The sequence below is a fragment of the Bubalus bubalis genome, chromosome 18 (genome assembly GCF_019923935.1).
Source record: "Bubalus bubalis isolate 160015118507 breed Murrah chromosome 18, NDDB_SH_1, whole genome shotgun sequence".
Taxonomy (NCBI): Eukaryota; Metazoa; Chordata; class Mammalia; order Artiodactyla; family Bovidae; genus Bubalus; species Bubalus bubalis.
In genome coordinates, this window is record NC_059174.1 from 61,888,248 (window position 1) to 61,916,060 (window position 27,813).

The 27,813-nt window shown below is 58.1% G+C and overlaps 1 protein-coding gene and 1 non-coding gene across 3 annotated transcripts; both read right to left on the reverse strand.

Annotated features, from left to right (window-relative positions):
- Positions 1-4,436: 4,436 nt before the first annotated feature.
- Positions 4,437-27,744, reverse strand: SSC5D (scavenger receptor cysteine rich family member with 5 domains). Of its 2 annotated transcripts, none has more exons than XM_044930915.2 (14): positions 26,959-27,744; positions 26,466-26,492; positions 25,891-26,199; positions 25,217-25,336; positions 24,917-25,030; positions 24,266-24,574; positions 22,314-22,631; positions 21,889-22,065; positions 21,354-21,671; positions 18,775-19,347; positions 18,381-18,695; positions 18,055-18,222; positions 12,837-12,992; positions 4,437-6,590 (listed from the first exon to the last, which is right to left on the reverse strand). In XM_044930915.2, exons 1-14 carry the CDS (start codon positions 26,981-26,983, stop codon positions 4,507-4,509), a joined length of 5,013 nt encoding a protein of 1,670 aa, XP_044786850.2. In that variant the 5' UTR covers positions 26,984-27,744; the 3' UTR covers positions 4,437-4,506. The 2 variants fall into 2 exon arrangements, with proteins under 2 accessions (XP_044786850.2, XP_025125430.3); XM_025269645.3 differs by having other exon boundaries at positions 18,381-18,698.
- Positions 8,259-8,365, reverse strand: LOC112580512. Its single transcript, XR_003104907.1, has one exon. It is a non-coding gene; the product is annotated as a U6 spliceosomal RNA (small nuclear RNA).
- Positions 27,745-27,813: the final 69 nt, after the last annotated feature.

A 27,813-nucleotide genomic window follows, 5' to 3' on the forward strand; every position in this document is an offset into this window, starting at 1 on the left:
AAAAGGTGGCAGAGTCTGATTCCAAAGTCTTTGGTCTTACTCCCCAGTCACCGGCCCAGTGTCTACAGGCCTGTGATCACCAAGGAAGTTCTGGCTACACCCCAGCTGGGGAACCCCAAGCATGCAAGCAGGGCCAGTTACAAAAACTTGTGGGTGTCCAGTATAAAATTAAAATGTGGGATTTCTCGTTTTAAAAAAAAGTTTTTTTCTGGGACTTCCCTTGTGGTTTAGGGTTTCCCTGGTGGCTCAAATGGTAAAGAATCTGCCTGCAATGCAGGAAACCTAGGTTTGATCCCTGGGTAGAGAAGATCCCCTGGAGGAGGGCATGGCAACCCACTCCAGTAGTCTTGCCTGGAGAACCCCATGGACAGAGGAGCATGGTGGGCTATAGTCCATGGGGTCGCAAAGAGTCAGACACGACTGAGTGACTAACTCAGTGGTGATCCAGTGGTTAAGAATCTGTGCTTCCACTACAGGGGCCATGGGTTCAATCCCTGGTCAGGGAACTAAGATTCTGCATGCTGCATGGTACAGCCAAGGAATAGACAAATAAAAGAATTTTTTTTAAGAAAAGCTTTCCCCCTCCCTCCCCATCCTCCATTTGCAACTGAATGTCACGCTCCCTGGGCACCAGGATAATCACTGGCAGACCCTCAAGAGGGTAGGGGGTTGTGGAGCCTGCCTGAGGGCGGACAGCCAGGAATTGGTCACCAGAACCCATCAGGGAAGTGAGACGTTGCACGAGCACGCAGAGCCTGCTTCCTTGTCCCATCAGCTTCAAAACGCAGGATCACCGGTCACAAAACAGAGGATCAAAGTCCACGACCTGCGTCAGGCGGGTCAAGGGCTGCAGAGCATTAAACCAGTGGGGTTTGCACCCAACTCACTCCCTTCTCTGCCTGGGCCGGCTGTGCGAGGCCTCAGAGACACTGCCCGTGGCCCGCAGTTTGTGTTTAGTTCAGACATGCAAATGGCTGGGCTGCACCCACACATCACCACCACCCCCGCCCCGCCCTGCCCGCACCCCGACCCCGACCTGGTTAAAACGCAGATGCTTATCCAGGGGGATCTGGATGGCGCCTGGAATTCTGCTTTTCTAACCAGCTCCTGGAGGCAAGGCCGACGCTTCTGACCCATGGGTCACACACACTTGGAGGTGCAGGGAATGGTGAGAACACGATTTTAGAGTACTGACCCCTCATCCCAGCTGAACCGTCATTAATGCTAAACGTTCGCCTGCTCGATTCCGGGCGGTTTTCAATGTGGCCGGTCACATCGTCTGTGGGGAAATGACAGAGCTGTGGCTCCCTTTCCACCCTTTATCTGAGTAAGGGGGCTCCCCTTGCTCCTACTCTGCAAACAGTGTGTGCGTGTGTGTGCGTACGCGCACGTTTGTAAACCATGAATGGGTGTTAATTTTGTCAAATGTTTTCTCTGCGTCAAGCTTGCTAGGCCTCTGCGGCTACTGTTTTGGGCTTATTGCAAGCTGGCAGGCAGAGGAGAGGGCTCAGATGTCCTGGGGGAGGTGTCCAGGGTCAGGGCCAGCAGTAGGTGGGGGCTGGCCGCCCATCCTGGCCGTAGGCCCCGGGGCCAGATGTTTGGGCTTAGCTGCCTGGCCAAGCCGGGATAAAGTGACCGGATAATTAAGCACCCGCTTCTTCGGGGCTGGCAGAAGGTGGCAGAGGGTGGAGGGACCTTGGGCCCGGGTGCCTGGGAGACCCCGCCACCCTGGCTTGCAGACGATGGAGCCAGGATTCTGAACCCCCGGGGGGACCCTCTCAGCGGGGGCCTGGAGCAAGGGAGCACCTGCTCCCATCTGGGGATGAAAGAGGGCGCCTCTGGCTTCCGAGTTGGGGTGCTACCCTTGGAGCCCCGACGAGCCGGGACAGCAAGGGGAATGCAGGCAGACGCCCTCCTCAGGGTACCAGTCAGCAGTTATTTAAGTCGTAGGGCTTAATGGGACCCGGGGGGAACAGAGGATTCTTGGCGTGCTCCTTGGTCTGTTGGCAGGGGCAGACAGCTCATCTACCAAGACCCCCAGACAATATCCCTCCCCACCCCCAGCAAGTAACTGGACCCCGCTGGCCTTTGCCTGACCGCGGGGGCGCCAGCTCCATGACCTTCCAGGACCTCAGAGCCAGGCTCTGGTCTGGGGAGAGGGGGGAGGAGGGGAGCTGAGGGACACCGTGTTATTCTGAGGCAGCTCTGCAGCTCTGCTGTGTGGCCCTGGGCAAGGAACTTGCCCTCTCTGAGCCTCCAAGCCCTTTCCGAAACAGGGGTCAAATTGCTCCCTCTGAGGGCTGTAGGGAGGGCGGGAGGTAGTGTATTGAGAGTCCACAATGGGTTTCCCTGGTGGCTCAGTGGTAAAGAATCCACCTGTCAACGCAGGAGATGCCAGTTCGATCCCTGGTCTGGGAAGATCCCACATGCCCTGGGGCAACTAAACCGGGGAGCCCCAACTACTGAGCCTGTGCTCCAGAGCCCAGGAGTTGCAGCCACTGAGCCCACGTGCCTCAGCTATGGAGCCCACACACCCTCAAGCCCGAGCTCTGCAACGAGAGAGGTCACCACAGTGAGAAGCCCTGCACCACAGCCAGAGAGGAGACCCCACCCTCTGGAACTAGAGAAGGCCCACACAGCAGTGAAGACCCAGCACAGCCAAAAACACATTAAAAAAAAAGAGAGAGAGCGAGCCCCCACTGTGTGGGGCACCAACAAGCACCATGAGGAGTGGTCGTGACCACTCTTGTTAACTCGTACCAAGCTCTGCTGTCACCTGCAGTAACTCCTCTAATCCTCACGACCACCTCAGGAAGCAGGAGGCACAACCACTACTCCCCCCTTGTACAGATGGGAAAACTGAGACTCAAGAAAGGAAATTAACTTCCGGAGTCCCCACAGCCAGCATATGGCCTCGAAGCCAGAGTGATCTGACTGGGGGCATGTAATACCTTATGAGCAAAGGCCCTGGGTCAGACAGGCCTGGGTTCCAGTCAGCCTACTGCATACTCCCTGAGTGACCTGGGGCACAGGACCAAATGTCTCTGTGCCTCAGTGCCCTGACCTATAAAGTGGGGATAATACAGTGATAACTACCACATAGAGAGCAGGTATCAAGAGCCAGGCCCTGTGCTAAGCACCCTCATATGGGCATTAATCTATGTTAATCAGCACAGCAGCCCACAGGGTGTATATTATTACTGTCTCCCTTTAAGAGATGGGGAAACTCAGACCAAGCGGTAACTGACTCAGGGTCAGGCCCACAAGGGCTCAAACTCAGGCATTTAGGCTCCAAAGCTCACCCACTCCCTGCCGAGCTGTAGAAACAGTACCCTCCTCAGCGGCTGTTCATGAAGATACAATGACATCATGCGTGCAAAGCCCTCTACACAGAGCCTTACCCGTAGGAACTGCCCGGAGAACATTAGTCATTATTGCTATGACGACGAGCTCAGTCATTCAGAAGGTATTAATGAAGGGGGCGTGTTGTGTCAGCCTCCATTCTAAGAGCTGGACATACGTCTGTGAACAAAGATTTCTGCCCTCGTGGGCCTTCATCATCGCCATCGTCACTGCCATTGTGATGACCACCATCCCCTCCACTATCCTCACCATCACGACCATCGTCACTTCCATCATTGGTCACCATAATAGTCATCACTGTGACCTTCGAGACCGTCACCGCCATCATGATCACCTTTAGCACCCTCATTATCACCGTAATAATCACCACCACCGTCACCACCAGGATCGTTTTCAGCCTCACCAGCATCATCACCATGGCCACTTCCATCGTTGTCATCACACCACCATCACAAGAGCTATCGCCGTGATCCTCGTGACCGTCACTGCCACCGTAAATATCACCATGATGATCATTACCGTCAGGATAGCTGTCACCACCACCTTCATGCCCATCCCCACCACCACGGTCACCTTCATCATCCCCACCACCACCACCACCATCATGGCATGATCATCAGCAGGATCATCTCCATGCTCGCCATCACTATCACTTCTCTCATCTTCGCCATCATGGCCATCATCACCATCACAGTCACCTTCATCGCCTCGTGTGGTGCCTGTGGCAGTCACAAACAGATCGGTCTTGTGATTCCTCCTCCCCTGCTGCTGCTGCTGCTGCTAAGTCACTTCAGTCGTGTCCGACTCTGTGCAACCCCACAGACAGCAGCCCACCAGGCTCCCCCGTCCCTGAGATTCTCCAGGCAAGAACACTGGAGTGGGTTGCCATTTCCTTCTCCAATGCATGAAAGTGAAAAGTGAAAGTGAAGTTGATCAGTCGTTTCTGACTCATAGCGACCCCATGGGCCACAGCCTACCAGGCTCCTCCGTCCATGGGATTTTCCAGGCAAGAGTACTGGAGTGGGGTGCCATTCCTCCTCCCCTAGTCCCCCAGAAACATCATTCACACTTTGTTTTTAAGTAGATACTTTGGTTTTCCTTTGTTGTTGTTGTTGGGGAGTGGCTTAAGTCCCTGCGATAAGGTCACACATCTCCCCGCAGAGGCCTCTCTTCCCACTCAGGGGTGGTAGTGGTTGGTACAGGTGTGGTGGGGGGCCAGGCCACCTCTGCCAGTCTCTTCACAACCTCACCCAGCTGCCCCAGACCCTGGGCAGCCTCCACCAGCTGGGTCAAGCCCAGTCCCAGGGCTCGGCGCTCCTGTTGATCTCGCTCCAGGGCCTGGGTCAGCCTCTGCAGTTGGCTTCCTACATCCCTCACAGCGGCCACCAGCTCTACCAGGGCAGGCGGCTCACAAGCCATGACCCTCACAGGCGGCACTGGGGCCTCACATGGGCCCAGAGGGCCTGAGCTCGGACTGGGAGCTGGCCCGAAGGAGAGGTGGTCAGGGGGTGGTTGATCCAAGGGGTGGGCCATAGGAGCCAGATGGTCCCCAGATGACCCCACAGGGGTCACAGTGGAGTCAGGGGCTGAGTGTGGAGTCTGGGTAGGTGGAGAGGTTACTTGGGGGCTCTGGCTTGTGGCTGCTTTGAAGTTCTCAGTGGACGGTATGTCCGTGCTTGGGGCAGGAGACAGGCTGGACTCTGAGGCTGGAGATGTGGAGGGGCGAGGGGCCCCCGTGAAGGTCAACTGGGGGTGCAGGCTGGGCTTCACTGGAGAGGGAGAGGGAGGTTCTGTTCCCAAGGGAGTTAGAACAGACTTGGCAGTGACCATAGAGGCTGAGGTGAGGTCAGGAGTCATGGTGTGGTAAATAGTGGTAGTGAGGTGAGGGGTCGTGGTGGGGTGAGGAGCTGTAGTGGGGTAAGGGGTGGTGATGGGGTGAGGAGTTGTGGTAGGGTAAGAGGTCGTGGCTGGGTGAGGGGTAGCGATGGACTGAGGGGTCGTGGCAGGGTAAGGGGTGGTGATGGGGTGAGGGGTCGTGGTGGGGTGAGAGGTCGTAGTGGGGTGAGGGGCTGTGGTGGACTGAGCAGTAGTGATGGGAGGGGGGGTCGTGGTGGGGTGAGGGGTTGAGGTAGAGTGAGGGGTGGTGGTGGGATAAGGGGTCGTGGTGGTGTGAGGGGTCGAGGTGGGGTAAAGGGCAGTAGTGGGGTGAGAGGTCACTGTAGGGTGAGAGGTCGTGGTGGGATAAGGGGTAGTGGTGGGATAAGGGGTCGTGGTGGCGTAAGGGGTCGAGGTGGGGTAAAGGGTAGTAGTGGGGTGAGAGGTTGCTGTGGCGTGAGAGGTCATGGTGGAGTACGGGGCCGTGGTGGGGTGAGAGGTCGATGTGGGGTGAGAGATCATGGTGGAGTACGGGGCCGTGGTGGGGTGAGAGGTCGGTGCGGGGTGAGAGGTCATGGTGGAGTACGGGGCCGTGGTGGGATGAGAGGTCGGTGCGGGGTGAGAGGTCATGGTCGAGTACGTGGCCGTGGTGGGGTGAGAGGTCGGTGCGGGGTGAGAGGTCATGGTCGAGTACGTGGCCGTGGTGGGGTGAGAAGTCATGGTGGAGTACGGGGCCGTGGTGGGGTGAGAGGTCGCTGCGGGGTGAGAGGTCATGGAGGAGTACGGGGCCGTGGTGGGGTGAGAGGTCGGTGCAGGGTGAGAGGTCATGGTGGAGTACGGGGCCGTGGTGGGGTGAGGCCCTGTGGAGCGGTCTGGGGAACTGGAAGGTTCTGGAACTGCGCTAGGCTGTGGAGACGTGCCCCGGCCTGGGGCTCTGTCCGGCTCCGGGGTCAGCCCTGAGGTAGGGGAGAGGCGGGTCGCCGCCGCCGGCGCAGAGGGGTCTGAGGTGACCTCCTTGGGCGCGGTGGGCGGTGGGGTGGGCGAAAGCCCAGAGGTCGGCGCGGGGGCCGCGGCGGCATCAGGGGAGGGCCCGGTAAGGCCGGGGCTCGTCGAGGTGCGGTGGGCGCTCTCCGGAGAGGCCGCGGCCGGGCTGGGCGGCACCGCGGAGGTCGCGTCAGGGGTCGCCTCCGGCGTTGAGGCCGCCGTGCGGATGAGCGGCGGTGCGGAGGCGGAGGTCAGTGGAGGGTCGGCTGGCCCGGGCGCGGCGGAGGTGGGTGGGGAAGGGGCGGCGGACGTGGTCCTGGCCGTCGTGGGCCGCAGTCGGCGTTCGGGCCACCGTCTCCTCGGGAAGCCTGGCGGAGGAAAGACAGATGGACGAGGTCAGGCCGCTCCGCCCACCCCGCGGCGCGCCCCGCCCTCCAGACGGTGCGACCAATGGGGAGGCACGGGGCCTCGCGTCGTCACGGGTCGCCGGCAGACTTCACCCGGCCCTAGTGCCCCACCTCCTCGCATGCTCCGATGTCTCCAAGCGCCACCTGGCGTCCTCCCCTCTGGAGGATGCGGGGATGGGTGCGCGGGGAGAGGCGGACGCGGAGGGGTAACCCGGGATGCAGGATGGTGGAGGGGGAAGGTGTGTGCAGGTGGTGTGGGAGGATGCGGAGGGAGCCAGGGGAATGCGGGCCGGGGATTTGTGATGCAAGAGGGGGCAGAAGGGCAGAGATGGGGTGAAGAGATAAAGAGGCGGAGGGCGTGGAAGCTGCTCGGATAGGAGGGGTCGGAATCAAGTAATCATGACCAGTATCTTCTTGCCCTATTTTTAAACAATCAAAATTAATGCGAAAGATCCACAATGAACAAAAAGTCAAAATTTTAATTCAAGTCAGGATCTGGCCTACCTCACTGGAATCCCCCCTAAAATTGGCTGCCAGATCCTGGTGAGGTAGGTCGAATCCGACTTAAGTTAAAATTTTATTTACTTCATCGTGGATTGTTTTTGCATTCGTTTCTATTTTTTTAACCTATGGTATTAAGATTTTATCTTCATTACAAAATGCTTGTAATGCCCCCAAATTTTAGGCCTGAATAAGGCAGAAACCGTCCCCTCTTCCAGGCTCTGCTGCTGCTGCTGCTAAGTCGCTTCAGTCGTGTCCGACTCTGTGCGACCCCATAGACGGCAGACCACCAGGCTCCCCCATCCCTGGGATTCTCCAGGCAAGAACACTGGAGTGGGTTGCCATTTCCTTCTCCAATGCATGAAAGTGAAAAGTGAAAGTGAAGTCGCTCAGTCGTGTCCGACTCCCAGCGACCCCGTGGACTGCAGCATACCAGGCTCCTCCGTCCATGGGATTTTCCAGGCAAGAGTACTGGAGTGGGTTGCCATTGCCTTCTCCACTTCCAGGCCCTGCTTCCAGATAAATATGATTTTTAACCTCTTTTGACAGGTGAGGGAAATCAGGCCAAGAGGGCAAGTAATTTGCCCGAGGTCACACACTGACACAGTTTGAAGGTTACAAGGACAAGGTCTGAGCCCAAGTCCTTTGCATCCAGAGTCTGGGCCAGTAAGTATCACTTTCTCAGCGGTGGGAATGTTCTGTGCTGGCCAGTATGGTAGCTGTTGGTCACCTGTGGCTTCTGAGCACTTGAAATGTGGTTCAACTAAGGAACCAAATGTTTCCTTTTTCAATTTTTAACATTTTTATTTTGGCTGCGCTGGGTGTTCGTTGCTTTGTGCGGGCTTCTCTTGTTGGGGAGCACAGGCTCCAGGGCACTGGGGCTTCAGTACATGTGGCTCTCGGGATCTAGAGTGCTGACTTCCATAGTTGTTGAGCACAGGCTTACTTGCTCTGCGACGTGTGGAATCTTTCCAGACCAGGGATCAAACCCATATCCCCTGCATTGGCAGGTGAATTCTCATCCACTACGTCATCAGGGAAGTTCTCTACTTGTTTTTTTTTTGTTTGTTTGTTTGTTTGTTTTTTACTTTGAATGGATTTCTTTTTGTAAATTTTTTTAAAGAACAAAAAAGTATGGAATATTTCACAAATTTGCATGTCATCCTTGCACAAGGGCCATGCTAATCTTCTCTGTATGGTTCCAACTTTAGTGTATGTGCTGCGGAAGCAAGCACTGTAAGTTTTTTTATTAAAGTATAGTTGATTCACAATGTTGCATTAGTTTCGGGTGTACAGCAAAGTGATTCAGTCATTCATAAATATATATATATATTCTTTTTTGGATTATTTTCTTGTATAGTGTTTGTCGCTCAGTCATGTCCAACTCTGCGACCTCATGGACTATACCCTGCAAGCCTCCTCTGTCCATAGAATTCTCCAGGCAAGAATATTGGAGTGGGGAGCCATTCACTTCTCCAGGGGATCTTCCCGACCCAGGGATCAAACCTGGGTCTCCTGCATTGCAGGCAAATTCTTTACAGACTGAGCCACCAGGGAAGCCCTGATTTTCTTGTGTAGATTATTACAAAATAGTGAGTATAGTTTCATGTGCTAAACAGTAAGTCCTTCCTTTTTCAAGTTTTTGATTAACTTAAATTTAAACAGCCGCCTGTGTTGGTAGCTACCATATTGAACAGCACAGCTTGACTGAATTCCACTTTTCTGCAGGGTCCCTGAGGTGCATCATGTCCCCCTGCAGGGTCAGAGGAACTGTTAAGTAAAAGGCTTGGCCTCCAGCCAGGCCACCTGGATTTAAACCCCAGATCCTCTGCTTCCTGCTGCTGCTGCGTCGCTTCAGTCATGTCCGACTCTGTGCAACCCCATAGATGGCAGACCACCAGGCTCCCACGTCCCTGGGATTCTCCAGGCAAGAACACTGGAGTGGGTTGCCATTTCCTTCTCCAGTGCATGAAAGTGAAAAGTGAAAGTGAAGTTGCTCATTCGTGTCCAACTCTTAGTGACCCCATGGACTGTAGCCCACCAGGCTCCTCCATCCATGGGATTTTCCAGGCAAGAGTACTGGAGTAGGGTGCCATTGCCTTCTCCGCCTCTGCTTCCTAGCTGGGTTCAATTCAGTTCAGTTCAGTTCAGTTGCTCAATCGTGTCTGACTCTTTGCGACCCCATGAATCGCAGCACGCCAGGCCTCCCTGTCCATAACCAACTCCTGGAGTTTACCCAAACTCATGTCCATCGAGTCGCTGATGCCATCCAGCCATTTCATCCTCTGTCGTCCCCTTCTCCTCCTGCCCCCAATCCCTTCCAGCATCAGAGTCTTTTCCAAGGAGTCAACTCTTCACACGAGGTGGCCAAAGTACTGGAGTTTCAGCTTCAACATCAGTCCTTCCAATGAACACCCAGGAATAATCTCCTTTAGGATGGACTGGTTGGATCTCCTTGCAGTCCAAGGGACTCTCAAGAGTCTTCTCCAACACCACAGTTCAAAAGCAGCAATTCTTCGGCGCTCAGCTTTCTTCACAGCCCAACTTTCACATCCATACCTGACCACTGGAAAAACCATAGCCTTGACTAGACGGACCTTTGTTGGCAAAGTACTGTCTCTGCTTTTGAATATGCTATCTAGGTTGGTCATAACTTTCCTTCCAAGGAGTAAGCATCTTTTAATTTCATGGCTGCAATCACCATCTACAGTGATTTTGGAGCCCCCCCAAAAAAAGTCTGTCACTTTCCACTGTTTCCCCATCTATTTCCCATGAAGTGATGGGACCAGATGCCACGATCTTAGTTTTCTGAATGTTGACCTTTAGGCCAACTTTTTCATTCTCCTCTTTCACTTTCATCAAGAGGCTCTTTAGTTCTTCTTCACTTTCTGCCATAAGGGTGGTGTCATCTGCATATCTGAGGTTATTGATATTTCTCCCAGCAATCTTGATTCCAGCTTGTGCTTCTTCCAGCCCAGCGTTTCTCATGATGTACTCTGCATATAAGTTAAATAAGCAGGGTGACAATATACAGCCTTGACGTACTCCTTTTCCTATTTGGAACCAGTCTGTTGTTCCGTGTCCAGTTCTAACTGTTGCTTCCTGACCTGCATACAGGTTTCTCAAGAGGCAGGTCAGGTGGTCTGGTGTTCCCATCTCTTTCAGAATTTTCCACAGTTTATTGTGATCCACACAGTCAAAGGCTTTGGCATAGTCAATAAAGCAGAAATAGATGTTTTTCTGGAACTCTCTTGCTTTTTCAATGATCCAGCGGATGTTGGCAATTTGATCTCTGGTTCCTCTGCCTTTTCTAAAACCAGCTTGAACATCTGGAAGTTCATGGTTCACGTATTGCTGAAGCCTGGCTTGGAGAATTTTGAGCATTACTTTACTAGCGTGTGAGATGAGTGCAATTGTGTGGTACTGGGTAACCATGGGCAAATGACTTAACTGCCTCGAATCTCAGTTTCTTCCCCTTCTGTAAACCACGGATGATCCATGTATCTCCCCTATAATCATGAGGGTTCAGAGAGACTGTGCATACACAGAGGACTTACACAATGCCAAGCAGGTAATAAGCATTCTCATAATTACTTATATTGCCACAGGCATTAATATCTGTGCCTCAGTTTCTCTCATCTGTGAAACGGGCACAATTACAGCACCTACATCACTCATTAGGCCTCGTGTGGCTGCTACAAGGATTAACATATATAAATGTTAAAGACTAACAAACATAACGTGCACAGAATAGTGCCTGACACATGGTATATTGCTCCATAAATGGTGACTGTTCCTAGTTATCATTTCAAGAATCTCAGCTTGGTTTGTGTGCACAGGGGCTCAGATACCTAGAGTGGTACTGGCTTTTAATTTTTTAGACCCAAGCAACAGAGAGTTAAGCTAATCATACTGCCCTGTACATTGTCATCAATAGTTCCTGCAGTGTCTCCTCTTGTTTTACTCTTTCTCCTCTTTAACCCCCATCTACATTCCCCTCATCCTCTTCCATAGGCATCTCCAGTCTACTGTGTTTCATGTGTGCTCTGAAACAATACAGAGTGCACAGATGTTTCATGTTAATACAAAAGTCTATGTATATTTGGGGGTTTGTGCTTTTAATTTCTGCAAATAACATTCTGCTGGAAATCTCATTCTGTTTCTGAACTTCTCAGTGTTATGTTGTTAGTACCTATGCATGTTGCTGTGTATACAGCCTGCCATTGCTTTAGCTACTGCATAGAATTCTATCAGGTGTAACCCTTTCTCTTCTTCCTTACCTTTCTCCTGGACACTTAACTTGCCTCCCATTCCCTAATACATCCTCACATATATTCCTTTGTAAGCCTGTGAAAGAGTTTCTCTGGATGCGAAGAGCTGACCCATTGGAAAAGACCCTGATGCTAGGAAAGATTGAAGGCAAGAGGAGAAGGGGGTGACAGAGAATGAGACAGTTGGATGGCATCACTGACTCAATGAACATCAGTTTGAGCAAATTCTGGGAGATAGTGAAAGACAGGGAGGCCTGGCATGCTGCAGTCCCTGGGGTCACAAAGAGTCAGACACGACTTAGTGACCGAACAACAACAAACAGATCTAGGAGCAGGGTTGCTAGGTGGTAATGTATAATCATATTTAATTTCACTAAACATCACTGCTGCTGCTGCTGCTAAGTCGCTTCAGTCGTGTCCGACTCTGTGTGACCCCATAGACGGCAGCCCGCCAGGCTCCCCCATCCCTGGGATTCTCCAGGCAAGAACACTGGAGTGGGTTGCCGTTTCCTTCTCCAATGCATGAAAGTGAAAAGTGAAAGTGAAGTCGCTCAGTCGTGTCCGACTCTTAACGACCTCATGGACTGCAGCCTACCAGGCTCCTCCATCCATGGGATTTTCCAGGCAAGAGTACTGGAGTGGGGTGCCATTGCCTTCTCCGTAAACATCACTAGGTCGCTTTTATTTAATTGCTCTATCCAGTGGGGAAGCCTGTCTCCCCATGCCCACACCTACAATGGGTATTATCGACCTTTCCACGTTTTTTCCACGCTTGTCACTGTTTTCATTTGAATTTTCTGACTCATTATAAGTGTGAGCATTTCCAGACATACTCGTTGGGCATTGGGGCTTCCTAGTCCACAAATCTCCTGTTTGCACCTTTCCCCCCATTCTCTTACAGGATTTCCTCTCATGCTTTTGTTGACGTGTCAGAGTGACTAACACAGTACAGGTCAGGGTTTCTCCACCTCAGCACTGTCGACATAAGGGGCTGGCTGGTTCTTTGTGGTGGGGGCCCTTGTGCACTGGAGGGTGTGTAACAGCAGCCTGGGCTTGACCCACCAGGGACCACTAGCCTCCCCCCTCCCAGCTATGACAACCTGAAATGTCTTCACGTGTTGCCAGTTATCCCAGTTGAAGACCACTGGTCAATAACAACCCTTTGTTTCAGGATATATTTCTGCCTGGTCTTTCTGGGGCGAGACCTGGGTCACCACTGGGAAATCTGCAGTCCACCTCTCCATTCTGTTGTTGTTGTCTAGCTGCTGAGTCGTGTCCGACTCTTTTTGACCCTGTGGACTCCCCACCAGGCTCCTCTGTCCATGGGATTTCCCAGGCAAGAATACTGGAGTGGGTTGCCATTCCCTTCTCCACCACCTCTCAACCCCACCCACAAACACCTTGGACCCCGCCCCCGCCCAGCCACATGCCTCACCTGTGTCCCCACGGAGCCTGGGAGCTAGAGACGGGTGGCCTGAGCTCCTGGTGGTGCCAGGGGGGCCAGGCGTGGCTGCAGTGGGGGTCTCCTTGGCCGGGACTCCTCCTGAAGGTGTGTCCCCTGTCCGGGAAGGCTCACGACAATCCTTGTCACCTTGAGAGATAATAGAGAGAACCGAGTAATCCTGTCTCTGTGTTCTGAGGCTTTCTTCCTAGGATGCCAGGTTTTAGGAGGACTCTATCAAGAAGAACACAAATAGGAACTGCTTTTCCTGTTAAAATGTCAGCCCACCAAGGGCAGGCATGCTCTCTGGGCCTGTGTGTTCTCGAAATGTGTTCTAAGAAATGGCCACATGCTTGTTCATGGTTCATTAGTGTGTGCTCGATTTGATTTTTTTCATTAAAACATACACCGAGAAAAGGGGACCTGCAGGGCTTCCCTGGTAAGAGTCCGCCCTGCAGCACAGAGGACACGGCGGCACAGGCAGCACTGGCTGGCAGATTCTTCACCACTGAGCCTCCAGAGGAGCACCCATCTCTCTAGGCATTGTCCAGCTGCCCTCACAAGTGGGTGCAGATCCTCAGGCCCACCTTTATCCCAAATCCTTGCTGCTGAAAGACACATTAATCTTTGGCAAGCTCATGGGGAGCTGGTGGGCAAAGAAGCTGCAGGTTCGCTACGGATGACCAACCTAAAGCCCAAAGAGGGCAAGGAATTTTCCTAAGGTCACACAGCTAAGGAGCAACACTGGGCTTCAGATCCAGCAGGCCTACCTGGTTCTGAGTGGAGACCTCTTTCCCTGTGGAAGCAGATAGACATAAAGCCCGAGGCTGGTCTCACCCCCGGTCACTCCCCCTGCCTGGCTCACTCCACTCCAGCCAGGCTGTGGGCTCTTCTCTCAAGACCCCACCACAGGGCCTTTACACATGCTGACCCCTCTGCCCAGAAAGCGCCTTTAGCTCCTCTCCAGGCTCCGCATCACAGCTGACATCTTTACAATGGACCACAGCCTTCAGCCCCTGCCGCCACCCCCACCAAGCACTCCACTCCCACCCCACCAGCCTCACTGCTGTGTCTCGAACCAGCTGAGCACACTCCCACCTCATGGCCTTTGCAGGTGCATGTGACTGCACTTACGGAACACTCTCCAACCAGGTATTTGCATGGCTTTCCCCTTCTTTTTTTCCTTTTCATTTTATTTAGAGTGCCCTGCATGGCAGGTGGGATTTAAGTTGCCTAACCAGAGACTGAACCCTCACCCCCTGCATTGGCAGGGCAGAGTCTTAACCGCTGGACCAGCAGGGGAGTGCCCCTGACCTCTTGAGGCTGTCACTTAACTGGCATTTCCTTAGTAAGTCATCTCTTGACCATCCCATTTTAAATGACAATTCTTTGCTCCCCTCCTTTCCCCTCCCTTTCTCTGTCCATCATGTTCCCAGGGTTGGGACTCATGCCTGCCACTCAGCAAACACCTGAGGCATGAACTAATGACTCTGTCTTCAAACTCCATCATCCAGGAAGCCTCAAGAAATGTTGCTTCAAATAAAATGGAAAGACAATTCAACCTTCATAAGCTTCCATCTTCATCTCCTGTGCACTCTCTCTAGACCTACATGGCGATCTCACAATTGTTTGTTCATTCATTCATTCAACACAGATCCCGTGGAATACAGATTAACACTCCCCAAAAATGTCCAAGCTCTAACCCTCAGAACCTGTGAATATGTTACCTTTCATGGCAAAGACTTTGCAAACTGACTAAGGGCCCAGTCCGTGAAATGACAGGTTTATCCCATATTAACCCAAGGGAACCTGATCTAATCACATAAATCCTTATTCTTAGAGAATCTATCCCAGCCATGGGCTTCCCTGGTGGCTCAGTGGTAAAGAATCTGCCTGCCAGTGCAGGAGACGTGGGTTCAGTCTCTAGGTCGGGAAGATCCCCTGGAGAAGGGAATGGCAACCCACTCCAGTATTCTTGCCTGGAGAATTCCAGGCAGGAGGAGCTTAGTGGGCTATAGTCCATGAGGTCACAAAGAGTTGGACACGACTGAGTAACTAACACACACACAAATCCTCACTGTAGTGACAAAGATGTTAAGATAAAAAAGACCACAGAGATGCAACATTGCTGACTTTGAAGATGGAAGAGGGGGGCCGTGCACCAAAGAATATAGGAGCCTCTAGAAGCTAGAAAAGGCACAGGAACAATCTTTCCCTTCAGCCCCAGAAGGAATACAGCCCTGCCATCTTTGATTTCAACTAGTGAGAGACCTCAGTGGGGCTTCTGACCTCTAGAACTGCAAAATAATAAGCTTGTGTTGTCTTAAGCCCCAGATGCGTGGTGGTCTTATGGCAACAATAGAAACTGACCTAGCTAAACCTGAGACACTAAAACTCTAGCAGAGATGATGTGTCATCCATGGGCAATGCAATTTTCTCAACTCGTCTTCGCTGCTTAGAGAAGCCCCTTCCTTGTGGGGTCTCCTGGTGGAAATGATGCCATCTCCTCTGCGAGCTTTTCTCCACTGCTCTACTAGTAATAACCACTGTGTCCCTGGGATTCTACAGCTGTTGTTCATTTATGGTAAATAACTCTAACAAGCAGTGCATTGCGGTTTTAAGTGATTTCACACACATTTTGTTCATTGAATTGGGACCTGAGGTCACCCAGCCCCTTGTTCTAATTCCAGTGGAGTCACAGCTGGAACCCTGGCAGCCAGACTCCAGAATTCACACTTGCAATGACTTCAGTAATTCCCCAGTCCAACGAGCAAACTGTGTGCGAAATAGTTTAAAATGGATCTCAGCCACAGCTCCTGAGTTCAACTTCCCCGAGCCTCATTCCCCTCCCTCCCACCTGAAACTCAGGGGCAACACCAGGACCTATGAAAGTGTGAAAGTGTTAGTCGCTCAGTTGCGTTCGACTCTTTGTGACCCATGGACTGTCGCCCGCCAGGCTTCTCTACCCATGGGATTCAGGATTTATGTCACGCAGTTAATGGCATGTGTTCCTGGCACTGTCCTTGGCTCTTTCCAGGGAACCTGGAGCTGCGGCCTTTTTACTTGCTTTTTTCGAAGTAAGGAATTGCAGCTCAATGAAGCCGAGTCATTTTTTTCAAGGCCACCTTGCTAATAAGGACAGAATTTCTGTCGTTTCCATCTCTCCCCACCCAACCCTGCCCCTCTTCCCAGTACTAAGGTTGCGCAGTGCCCAGTTCCGTACTTATCTGTGCTCACGCACCCCCTCTCCCCGACCAGGAACAGGTGGGGTCTCAGAGGCCCGGACACTGCCGCCCTCAGAGCTGCGGACGCGCAGCATCCGACCGCCTCCGCCGCGAGGGGGCGCGACGAGAAAGGGAGGCGGCGCCCGGCTGCAGAGACCGAAAGCTCTGGAATTCTGGCCACACGGCACAGCACCTCTGGAAACTGAGCCCTAAGTCACGACTCGGGTGCCCCCCCCCCCCAAATCTCGGCGGCTCCAAGGCCTGCTACGTGCCCCCGCCCCGTCCCTCCGGCGGAAGAACGACACCCAAGCAGAAGACAGACCCGGGGTGGGGGTGGGGTGGGGAACTACAGCGCGCTTCACGCTTTTATAGCTGCGGGCATGGGCCAGCTGGCCAATTAGGAGGCGTACCGCGCCTGTGTCGTCACACTGCGCTGGGCCATAGACGTCCCCCCGCCCGGCCTTCCAGCCGAGGCTTCTGTGTCTCTCTCTCCCCCCTCTCTCTCTCCAAGGCCTGCGGGCTGCGCATGCTTGCTGAGCGCGCGGAAAAGGCGGGATCCCGAGCGAAGCGAGCAAAGCACGACACCTGGGGGAGCAGAGGGGCCGGGAGAGCCGGGCGAGGCAGCCGGCCCGTGGGAAGCGGAGGGACGGAGGGTCGGCGAGAAGGACGAGGACACAGGGGAGGGAAGAGGGGAGAAGCGGCCCCGGACCGCGGGGTCGGATGGGAAACAGCGAGGAGTCTGGGCGTGGAGTGAAAGAGAAAGGAAGGCGGGGGTGGGGGGGAGAGAGAAACTGGGAGAAACAGGAGTGATGGAGCGTGGCCTTGACAAAGTGAGAAAAACGGTGAGAGGCCGATGAGCGATAGAGACAGGAAGGGGAGTCAGGGGAGAGGAGGAAGACAGACACGGAGCTGAGAAGATAAAACTGACCGCAGAAAGCAGGATAAGGAACAGAGAAGCTGAGCGTGAGACGCTGAAAATGACAGGAAGAGGGGGAGGACACAGGACACGTGAGGAGAGACAGAGACGGGAGGGTAGGCAGTGAGAAATGGAAGGAAAGAGCCAGACGCCGGGGCGGGGATGAAAAGAAGTTGACCGAGGTGGGGGAGGGTGGAGAGAAACAGTAATGGTGGGACATGAACTTGATAAGGAAAGAAAATGAGGAAGGTGACGAGAAAGAGACATGGTCGGTGAAAAAGAAAAAAGAGTGATCGAGATGCGGAGGGTGAGAAGTTGAAAAGAGAAGGTGAGAAAGAGGAGCAGAGAAGGATCAAGAGAGACTGAGCAGGATGGAACAGAGATCTCACACACATACACACAGCAATGGGAACCATCTGAGCGGGTCAAGGCCCGAGTGTACACACACACACACACAAACACACAGAAATGGGAACCATCTGAGCGGGTCAAGGCCCGAGTGTGACCAGGCCTCAGGGAGACAGAGGCCATGGGGCAGCGGGGCTGGAGCTGTGGGGCTGGAGGCTGCCCCCACTGGCCAGAGGAAGGGGTCAGGCTGGGGACAGCGTTTCATGTGAAGGCCCCCAGCCCGCCTCGGAGCCTCAGCCCCACCCAGACGAGAGCATGGGCTGGGAGAATAGGCTTGAGGGGCTAGAGTGGGGCAGCGGTGTGGTGACGGCATGTGCCTCCGTGTGGGGACTGGGGAACTTCGGCGGAGGCTCTGGCTCCAGGGACACGGGCTTTGACATCAAGGCTGATTCCCGGAGGCCCCAGAAGATCTGCAGGACTGGGGGCCAGGCTCTGCTGAGCCTGGCTTGATTCTGAGACTCAGGGCGGGGAGGAGGAAGGGATCTCCTCTTCTAGGCTCTTGTAGGACAGTTACAGACGAGCCCATGGAGGGGAAGTTCTTAGCGTCTTTGGAGCCGAGGAAAACCTGCCTGCGGTCTCGGAGACCCGGGCCAGCTCATTCAGGAGGGTCTTTCAGGAAGCCCGGCAGGGAGATGCTCCTCCCCACCCCACGCCTGCCCCTCACCTGTGCTCGGAAGGCGCCTCGTTGCTGGGGCGGGGGCCCCTGGGCTCCCCGTGGTTTCCCGGGAAAGGGTGTGTCCGGGCACCCCTGCAGCGGTGGTCCCCTTGGCCAGGTCCTCCCCCGAGGTGGGGTCCCAGGTCCAGGGTGGATAGTCCTCCTCGTCTGCATAGCCTGGGGAGGAAAAGGGGGAGGGGAGAGCCCCGACCCGTCTCAGGAGTCCTTGCCACTGCTGCTCCGGAGGCCCCTGCCAGGATCTCCAGGTGCGAGTCGGGGCCCCGCGCCGCTCCGCCCCGTGCCCTGTCCCCCGCTCCGCACCCCACCCCCTGTACCGGTGCAGGTGAGCCCCACGTCCTCCTCGTGGTCGCAGTTGTGCTGTCCCCACGCCCGGGCAGGGCAGTCGCTCAGCGAGGATTCGCTGCCCTTGCAGCCCACGTCATCCAGCCAGATGGGCCCGGTGCCGGGGCCATAGTGGGTTTTGCCCACTCGAGGCCGGACCCTCCCGCAGCCCAGCTCCCAGCAGGTCACCATGCCGTCCCGCAGGTCCCAGCCGTCGTCGCAGACCGTCCCCCATTGTCCGGCGTGCCACACCTCCAGCCGCCCGGCACACCGGTTGGGCCCGTCCGCCAGACGAACCCGGAACGGGCCTGCTGGTGGGAGGCACGGATCAGGAGGGGTCAGCGGGGTCCAGAGGGGCCAGCCTCAGCCTTCCTGTTCTCTGCTCACCTGCTGCGCTGGTGGGGGAGGGGGCCAGGTCCGTGGATGACTCTGGAGAACCTTGTCCTGGGAGCTCAACGGATGGCTCCACGGTGGCCTCGGAGGTCACTAATCGGGGGCCCTGGGTGGCGAGCATCGTCACAGTCTTATAGGTCTGTTCCCTGGGGGCTCGACTAGTCCGAGTTACAGTGGTGTGCGAGGTCAGCCTGCGGGGGGCCTGTGTGGTCAGCCTGGTGGTAAACTCGGAGGTGGGTCTTCGGGAGGCCCCTGTGGCCAGGGTGCTGGTGGTCCGTGAGGTCAGTTCGGGGGGACTCTGGGTGCCCGAGACCCTGGAGTGCTTAGTGGTTGGCATTGCTGGGGGCTGAGTGGTCGGTCTCTTTGCGTTCTTGGTCACCCACTTCTTGGTGCTTTTGGGCATCTTCCCTGGGGCCTTGGTGGTGGTTTTCTCGGGGATGCTGGGGGTCCGCCTCACAGAGGGCTTGGTGGCCAGCTCCCCCGGGAGCCAGGCGTCAGGGTCTCTGCCCAGGCCGGGGATCCAGCTCCAACTGAAGGGGTCTGAGATGGAGTCCAGGCCGGGGGTTCCTGGAGACGGGGGTGGGGGGGCGGCAGGGAAGATGGCAGACACCGTGAGGTCCCCAGCCAGGCCCCGCCTTCTCCTGTCTCCCGCTGCAGACAGCCACCGAGTTCCCGAGCACTCAGCCTCATCACAGGTGGCATCTGAGCATCTCCTATGAGCCAGGCCCTGTGCCAGGCCCAGGGCACTCGGTGGCCACCCCGGCCCCATCCTGCCTCAGCATTTGCAGTCCTGAGCTGCCTGCCTCCTTTTGCCCCCTCACTCTGACCTGTCCTGTCTGCCCAGCCGGTGCCCTTCCCCCTGTACCCACTGACTGGTCACTGCCCCACCAGGGTGGCACCAGGCCACTCCCCAGCTCAGAACCCTGCTGTGGCTCCCAGGGCCTTAGGGAGGAGAGGGAAAGAGGGAACGCGCCCCAGCTTTGGGCTCCCAGCCTCCACGGCTCACCCGACATCTTTCTGGGCAGCACAGGGAAGGTGGCGGACACTGCGGGTGATGCTGAGGGTGAGTGGTGCAGAACGAGGATCAATCTGGCTCACAGAGGGGTCTGGCCCTTCGTCCCTGGCTGCTGGAGGCAGGGGGACCCTCCCAGCCCTGGCAGCGTCCTGCCTGGTTGGAGCGTGTTGCTTGCCTGGGGACCTGGGACCAGCCAGGTCATCTCTGCTAACAGCATGGCTCGCAAGCGCCAGCCCCATGGGGGGACCCAGCTCCTGAAAACGCTCTGCCGCTGGCTAGGAAAGCGTCACGTGCGTGGGGGTGGGGTAGCGGATTAAGTGCTGTCTGCACCCCTCCCCTTGGAGAGGAGGGTTCACAAGGGTCTCTCCTGACCCTGCCCCAGCTGCCTCCTCCCTCGCGATGTGAATCTGGGCCCTTCTGCTGCGGGAAACCCTGCTCCTGAGTCTGAGAGCTTCTCTGACCATTGTGAGTCTTTCTAGAAAACTGTGGAACCTGAGGGTGGTCTTGGGGAAGCTCCCAAGTGACGTGTCAGACAGGCTCGCATCTCTGTCCCTCAGTGAGCCCTGGGCTTCTCGGAGGCCAGAGCCCTCATGTTCTGAGCCCCCTGTATCAAGCACCGAGTCTGCTGCTGGATGAAACAATGGCGCGGGAGAGAACACAGGCCAAGGCTGACCTCGCTTTGGCAGGCCCTCCGTCACACTGGCTTCTCACCATCTCTCGGTGCCCCTGTGCCTGCTTCCTTTCATCTCAGGGAGGACAGAGCTCCCCTCCAGGAGGGAGACCCCGTGATTCTTGGTAGGAAGAAAAGGAGGAAGGACCCCAGCTGTGCCGCTTAGTTGCTGTGTGACCTTGGGCAAGTTACTCAGCCTCTCTGTGCTGCAGTATTATCACCAGGCTTCCCTGCTGATGGTGGAGAGTCTGCCTGCAGTACGGGAGACCTGGGTTCCATCCCTGGGTCGGGAAGATCCCCTGGAGGAGGGCATGGCAACCCGCTCCAGTTTCTTGCATGGAGAATCCCATGGACAGAGGAGCCTGGTGGGCTACAGTCCATGGGGTCGCAAAGACTTGACACAATCAAGCAACTAACACTAACATCTCTATCAGTAAAACTGGTGTGTGTGCGTGCATGCATGCATGTATGTGTCTGTGTGTGTGCGTGCACACACCCAGTCATTCAGCTGTCTGAATGTTTGCAGCCCCATGGACTGCAGCCTGCCAGGCTCCTCTGTCCATGCGATTTCCCTGGCAAGTATACTGGATTGGGTTGCCAATTCCTTCTCCGGGGGATCTTCCCGACCTAGGGATGGAACGGCAGGCATCTCCTGCATTGGTAGGCGGATTCTTTACCACCGCACCACCTGGGAAGCCCTTCACATGGGCATAATGTCCATCAGTTTGGACTTATCCTGAGGTGTGAATGGAGTCACATGTGTGAAAACAGCCCTCCTGGGGCAGCGGTTAGGAGGCAGGTGCTCAGTCAACGTTAGTGCCAATGTCAGTTCCCATTCCCTCCTCCAGGAAGCCCTCCGGAAGCCAGCAGATGGCAAGGCCTCCTCACCCGCGCAGGTGACTCCAACGTCCTCATTGTGGGCACAGTTGTGCTTCCCCCAGGGAGCGGCGGGGCAGTCAGCCAGGGCAGCCTCGGTCCCCATGCACCTCACATCGTCCAGCCAGATGGGGCCGGCGCCCCAGCCAAAGCGGCCGGCGGTGGGGTCAGACTGCCGCGGCCCCCCGCAGCCCAGCTCCCGGCAGACCACGGCTGCGTCCCGCAGGTCCCAGCCATCGTCACACACAGTCCCCCAGCGTCCCGCATGCCACACCTCCAGCCGGCCCGAGCACCTGCTGGGCCCCGCCACCAGGCGCAGCTGGGGGGATCCTGGAGGGGGGAGACACAGAGAATTCGAGGCAGGCCCTCCACCATCTTCCCTCTGTGCATTCACCCAGGAGGAGACCCCAGCTGGCCCAGATGCTCTGTGCTCTCTTCCCCTCTGTCCTCTGAGTGGGTGGGGCGCCCAGGGGGCTGTGGGAGGGGCAGGGCAGGAAACCTATGCTCAGCCCCACACTTGTGGTTCAGGGGAGGACAGGGGGCTCACCGGCATCCGGCCCAGGCTCCTGAAGGAAGGTCGGGGGGGCAGGCGGAGCTGAGACACCGGGCGTCCGCGGGGCCTGGCTCACTGTGGGGGGCGGGGGCCTGGATGTGGCCCCCCTGGGCCCCGAGCTGTTGCTGCCTGCCGCGGGGGCCGTGGGAGGGACATACCCGAGAGGCATACCTGGGGCGTGGGAGGGGAGAGGTGACCACCAGCCCCTGCTGTGTGGCGGGTGGCTCCCCGACCACCAGCCCAGGACCACCATGGTGGGGATTCACAGGTGAGCATGAACGGGGTGGCAGGCCACCTGGACGGAAGGAGTGGGGACACCGGGGGGAACCCTCGGAAAACACACAGCACCCCAGCTCTCACCCCTCTGGGCGAAGCCCCCCAGGCCTCCCTCCCTGGCCTCTCCCCAGGGCCACCCTCACCATCACACACGGCCCCGGCGTCCTCCCGGTGGTGACAGTCGTGCTGGCCCCAGGGCCGCGCCGGACAGAACCGCAAGGCTGTCTCGTTCCCCCGACAGCGGAGGTCGTCCAGAAGGATGGGCCCCGCGCCCTCCCCAAAGAAGGCGCCCCCGGGGGCGGCCAGCGCGCCCCCGCAGCCCAGCTCCCGGCAGGCCACGGCGGCGTCCCGCAGGTCCCAGCCGTCGTCGCACACGGTGCCCCAGCGCCCGCCGTGCCACACCTCCAGGCGGCCAGCACACCCGTGGGGGCCGTCGGCCAGACGCAGCCGGGGGGCCGGGCCTGGACGTGGAGGCAGGGGAGGAGAGCAGAGAGGAGGGAGACTGCAGTGGACAGGCAGGAACTGTGGCGGCAAGGATGGGGGAGCAGGCCTAGGCCGTGTGTGGGTCCTGCTTCACACCCAGGACGGGGCTGCAGAGAGGACCCTCCATCCTCACAAGTGAGGAAGAGGCTTTGACACAGACCATCTGGATGGACGGAGTGTGGGCACTTGGGGGGGTACCCCAGGAAAATACACAAAGCCCCCAGTTCTCATCCCCCCACTCCAGGCCCAAGTCACGCTGCAAGAGTCCAGCTCTGCTCTGTCCACCGCCCCCTGCACGTCCCTGCTTCCCCAGGGAGAGCCCAGGGCACACCCGCCGACGCCCACCCCCACCTCCCCAAGCAGGTCCCCACGCCCCAGCTGCCTTCCCCAGGCCTGCAGAGCAGGGCTTCTCAGCCTCAGCTCCCCTGACACGGGTGCTGTCCTGAGCACCATACGATGTCCAGCTGCATCTCCCGGCTCCACACCAGATGACCCCCCAAAGGCCTGTAGACCCCGTGCCTGTCACCCTAGCAGTGGTGCTGAGAGCTGGGCTAGAGGTTTGGGGGCATTTCTGTTAGGTGTTTGTGCGTGAGAGCGGGGCCAGCTCTGGGCAGTGTGGAATCCATCTCCAACCCCCAGTCGGTGTGTAAAGGGGACAGGCCAGAGAGGCCACACCCCTGGCCTGCATGACCCAGCTGCATGTGCCAAGCTCCTGCAAGGCCCACCCCGAGGAGCAGAGATGGAGGTAAGACACCAAGCTCCCGGCCCCTCGATGGGGTTCGCAACTTCTCCCCGGAGCTTAACCGCCCTGGGGAGCCTGGGCTGACCTTCCAGGCTTCAGAGGCCACAGCTCAGCCCCCACGGTATGGCCCTCAGAGGGGACAACCTCACGGCTCCAGGTCCCCCGACCTGTGTCGCCCTGAGCTCCACCCCCACCACACCCCACACTCCAGACCCCCACATCATCCCTCTGTGCGGCCGGCCGGCGGAAGTCATGCTCTGGGGGAGCCTTGGCTCCATCTGTGGGTGGGGGTGCGGCTCGGAGCTGCTTTCAGCTCCCTCTCCCAGTTCCCACCCACTCTCTGAAGCGTTTACTGGCCCCTGCCCGGGTGGGTGGGCGGATGTCTGCCTCCAGTGTGTCCTTGAACTTGCCCACCCGACACCTGTGCGCGGCCCCGCCCTTTGCCGGCTGCATCCTCGTCCTGCAGCGCGAAGACACCCAGGTCAGGAAAGAGAGGTCTGTCTGGGTCAGTACCGCGTGCATGAGGCTGAATGAGTGTGGGTGTCGGGAGGAGGGAGGGGGAGAGGGCCAGGGGGAAAGACGGGGAGAGAGGGGAGGAAGGGGGAGAGGAAGGGAGCGAAGAAGGAAGAAGAGAGGGAAGAAGGAAGACAAGAAGGAGGGAAGGGGACTGGAGAAATCTTTTTGAAAGTCGTAACATCGTTAGGTTAGTGGTATGGGGGCGTGGCCCGCGGGAGGGGCGTGGCCCGCGGGAGGGGCGTGGCCCGCGGGAGGGGCGTGGCCCGCGGGAGGGGCGTGGCCCGCGGGAGGGGCGTGGCCCGCGGGAGGGGCGTGGCCCGCTGGAGGGGCGTGGCCCGCGGGAGGGGCACGTACCTGTGCAGACCAGTCCTGCGTCCTCGCTGTGGTCGCAGTTGCTCCGGCCCCAGGGGCTTCGGGGACAGTCTCTCAGGGCCTGCTCTCCGCCTCCGCAGCCCACGTCGTCCATCCACACGGGCCCCGCTCCCGGGCCGAACCGGGCTCCCCCAGGAGCGGCCAGGGCGCCCCCGCAGCCCAGCTCCCGACAGGCCACGGCAGCGTCCCTCAGGTCCCAGCCGTCGTCGCACACGGTGCCCCAGCGCCCGCCATGCCACACCTCCAGGCGCCCGGCGCACCCGTGGGGGCCGGAGACCAGGCGCAGCCGCTCTGCGGGGCGGGCGGGAGGGGGCGCTGTGAGGGGCCTCGTGGAGGCGGCTGCTAACACTCTCGTTTTCCGTCTGGGAAAACGGAGGTCCCGCGGGGTCAGGGGTCTGAGATCAGCCTGTCAGCCAGCCAGTGGCAGAAAGTCAGGGTCTGGACAGGGCAGGGGGCCTGGGGGCCTGCCGCGAGTGGACACCCGGGTCTACTGACCAGGCGGGGAGCCTGGGCCTGGCTGAATCCCCGGGGACGTGGTGCCCCCCTACCCTGGGGTCCCCAGTTTGGTCTGGGGGGCCTAGGGCCTGACCCCTTCTGGAGTTGTTGCAGACGGAAGGTCTGCCTCGGACTTACCCTGGCGGGGGGCTCCGGCAGTCAGCACTGGGGCCCTGGTGGACTTGGCCAGCTTGGGCAGCCGGGGGCCCTTCTTCCGGGAGCCACTCTGGGGGGTCCCGGCTGGGCGGGGGGCTGGTCGAGGAGGGGGACAGTGGGGAGTGAGGTTGGCAGCTGAATCTGGGGCTTTAAGTCAGTCCTGAGAGCCCCCAAGGGTCTGAAGGGTGTGTCACGGGGGCCCCGGGGAGGGTGGAGGAGTTGGGCCTCTGTCCCTTCTCCCTCACTGCTAAAGCAGGAGCCAGAGCACGGGTGGGGGCTCACCAGGCGTCACCGGGGCCTCCTCAGAGCCGGGGCTCAGCTCCCCTGCCAGCCCTGGCCAGGGGTCCCCATCCAGGACTGAAGGTGGGTCGTCATGGTCCCTGGGGTCTGTCCCACGCTGGCCTTGGGGACAGCAGCATGTTGCTGGAGGGCACACTCCCTCCTGTGGGCCCGTCTCAGGCCCGGGCCACCCCCACCCCACCCGGCGTGGCTGAGTTTCACCCAAGCCAAGTAGGCTCCCTATCAGTTTTTACCCTTGCCTTCCTCTCTCTGAAAACAGATGCTTTTTGCTGACACAGTTGATAAGTGGCCCATGAGGAATAATAGTCATGAGGCCCCCTGAGGGGAGGGACAATCCCCAGTTCCAATCTGTGCAGACCAGCTCTGGGTCCTTTAAGTCTTCCTGCACCTCTTTAGGTGGGGGGAAGCACAGGTGCAAATAAATAACTCTGGCTCGCCATCTGCACGATTGATAAAGCTGCCAGCTTTATCAATTTAAAAGTTCTTTCCAAAGAGTTTGGAGGATGTTCTTCCAACACCCACCATCTAACACCCCAGTGCTATGGAGAGGGCAGGCTCTCAGTGAGGTAGGGGTAGGGTGTCTGGACTTCTGGATGCTCAGAGTTAGTTACTGGGCTGAGGGTCCCTGGGCGTTGAGGAGGCTGAGGACCCCTTACCTGCACAGACGACCCCCGCATCCTCCTCATGTGAGCAGATGTGGGCCTTCCAGCCTCGGTGGGGGCAGAGGCCCAGCTGCCGCTCCCCGCCCCGGCAGGCCAGTTCGCTCAGCCACACGGGCCCTGTGCCCTCCCCAAAGAAGGCGCCCCCGGGGGCGGCCAGCGCGCCCCCGCAGCCCAGCTCCCGGCAGGCCACGGCGGCGTCCCTCAGGTCCCAGCCGTCGTCGCACACGGTGCCCCAGCGCCCGCCGTGCCACACCTCCAGGCGGCCCGCACACCCATGGGGCCCATCGGCCAGACGCAGCCGCTCTGCAGGGACGGAGGAGAGGCTGTGACATCCTGGAGACCCCGGGGCTGGTGGGCAGGGCAGGGGCTGGGGGCTGTCCTACAGGGGCGTGACTGCAAGCCCCTTAGGAAGCAGGAAGCTGGGTGACTGCGTGGTCCTGCAGAAGTGGTGTGGGGGTCGTGGGCACATGGGGGTGGCCAGGGTCCAAGGGAGGGTGAGCCCGGGCCAGGCATGGGGAGGGCTTGGAGCTGAGCGCACCCATATGGGAGCAGTGTTTGGGGCCACTTACCAACAGCCTGGGTCCCCATCAGAGCCACTGGAAGGGAAGTTGGAGGGGTGAGGCAGTGAGGTCCTCGCTCCTCTGAACCAGAAACCCCGCCGCCGGGAAGGAGGACTCGGGCCCAGTGCCTGGCCGAGGCCCAGGTCCTTGGGATGGGCGGAGCCCAGAGGCCTCAGGTCTGGGCAGGGGGCCAGGCCCTTGGCTCTCCCCCTTGGGGGCCTGGCTAAAGGTGAATGATGGGTGAACCCCCCTTGCAAGGTCAGGGCTCATGGAGGGGAGAGGAAGTCCTGGGATCTCCTGAGAGGGTGGGACTCGGGGTGCCCGAGGCCAGGTCCCTGGAGGATCAGAGGCAGCCAGATGTCCTGTGCCCCCCACCCGCCCCCCCACCACCAAGCAACAGGGATGGGGCCCTGGAACTTGGAGGCTCTGCAGTGGGTCAGCTCAGGGGTCAGAGGGCCGGGCCCGGGCCCCTGAGTCCCGGAGGAGGGAAAGGGTCACTCACCGAGGAGGCAGGCCAGGACCCTCATGTTTGCAGAGTCGGGGTGGGGACAGGGTGGAAGCAGACGGGAGCAGGAGCGGGGAGGAGGGGACCGCCGACGCAGGAGGGAGGCCTGCCAGAGGCGCCCTGGACCCGGGGAGGAGCAGGCGGGGGCTGGACGCTCTGCAGGAGGAAGAGAGGCTGCCGAGGAGGCAGCAGGGGACAGGAGCGGGGCGGGGAGGGGGCTGGCCGGCGGCTGAGGCCTGGGGAGGAGGGCGGTGGCAGGCGGGAGGGAGGGTGTCCAACTGCAGACACCCACACAGGAGACAGCCGGCTGGCCAGGAGTGCTGCGCTCAGGCTCGGGGGGCGGCAGGCTTCAGGGGAGGATCCTGACAGGGGTGCTTGGGCAGAGCGCCCACCCATCTGCTGCTTCTCCTGTCCCGCCAGGGTGGTGTGCCGGAAGCAGAGGGATTGAGGATGGGCTCACATCAGCTGCCGGGGTTGGGGACCTGGTGCAGCAAGAGGGCTTGCGGGCAGACACCAGGAAGGACTTCCTGGACTGGGAAAGGAGAGAGACTCCCTTCTCCATTCCCCCCGGTGGATTTGCGGGCAGAAGTCATCAGCCCCCTGTGTGTCTCCCGAGAAAACTGGGGTCAGGGGTCGAGAGGGCCAAGGGTCAAGACTTGGGTGGGGGAGGACAACTGCGCGCACACAGAGGAACGCACTCTTTCTCTCTCTGCACTAAGCAGCTGTGAGGCGGAAAAAATTCGGTAATGGGGAGCGTGAGTCAGAGGGCTGGCAGGGAGCTGGGCTGCCTGAGCTCATCGCCTCCCCTGCCCCCAGTCCAGCACACTCCCCCCTCCCAACAATTACTGTCAA

Coding starts and splice junctions, on each gene's coding strand:
- SSC5D (XM_025269645.3), bottom strand. CDS start 26,983: ATGAGGGTCCTGGCCTGCCTCCTCG. Junction 22,632..24,265: donor CGCAGGACTGGTCTGCACAG/GTACGTGCCCCT, acceptor CTCCACGTCCAG/GCCCGGCCCCCCGGCTGCGT. Junction 22,066..22,313: donor CGCCGGGGCCGTGTGTGATG/GTGAGGGTGGCC, acceptor CCCACGCCCCAG/GTATGCCTCTCGGGTATGTC.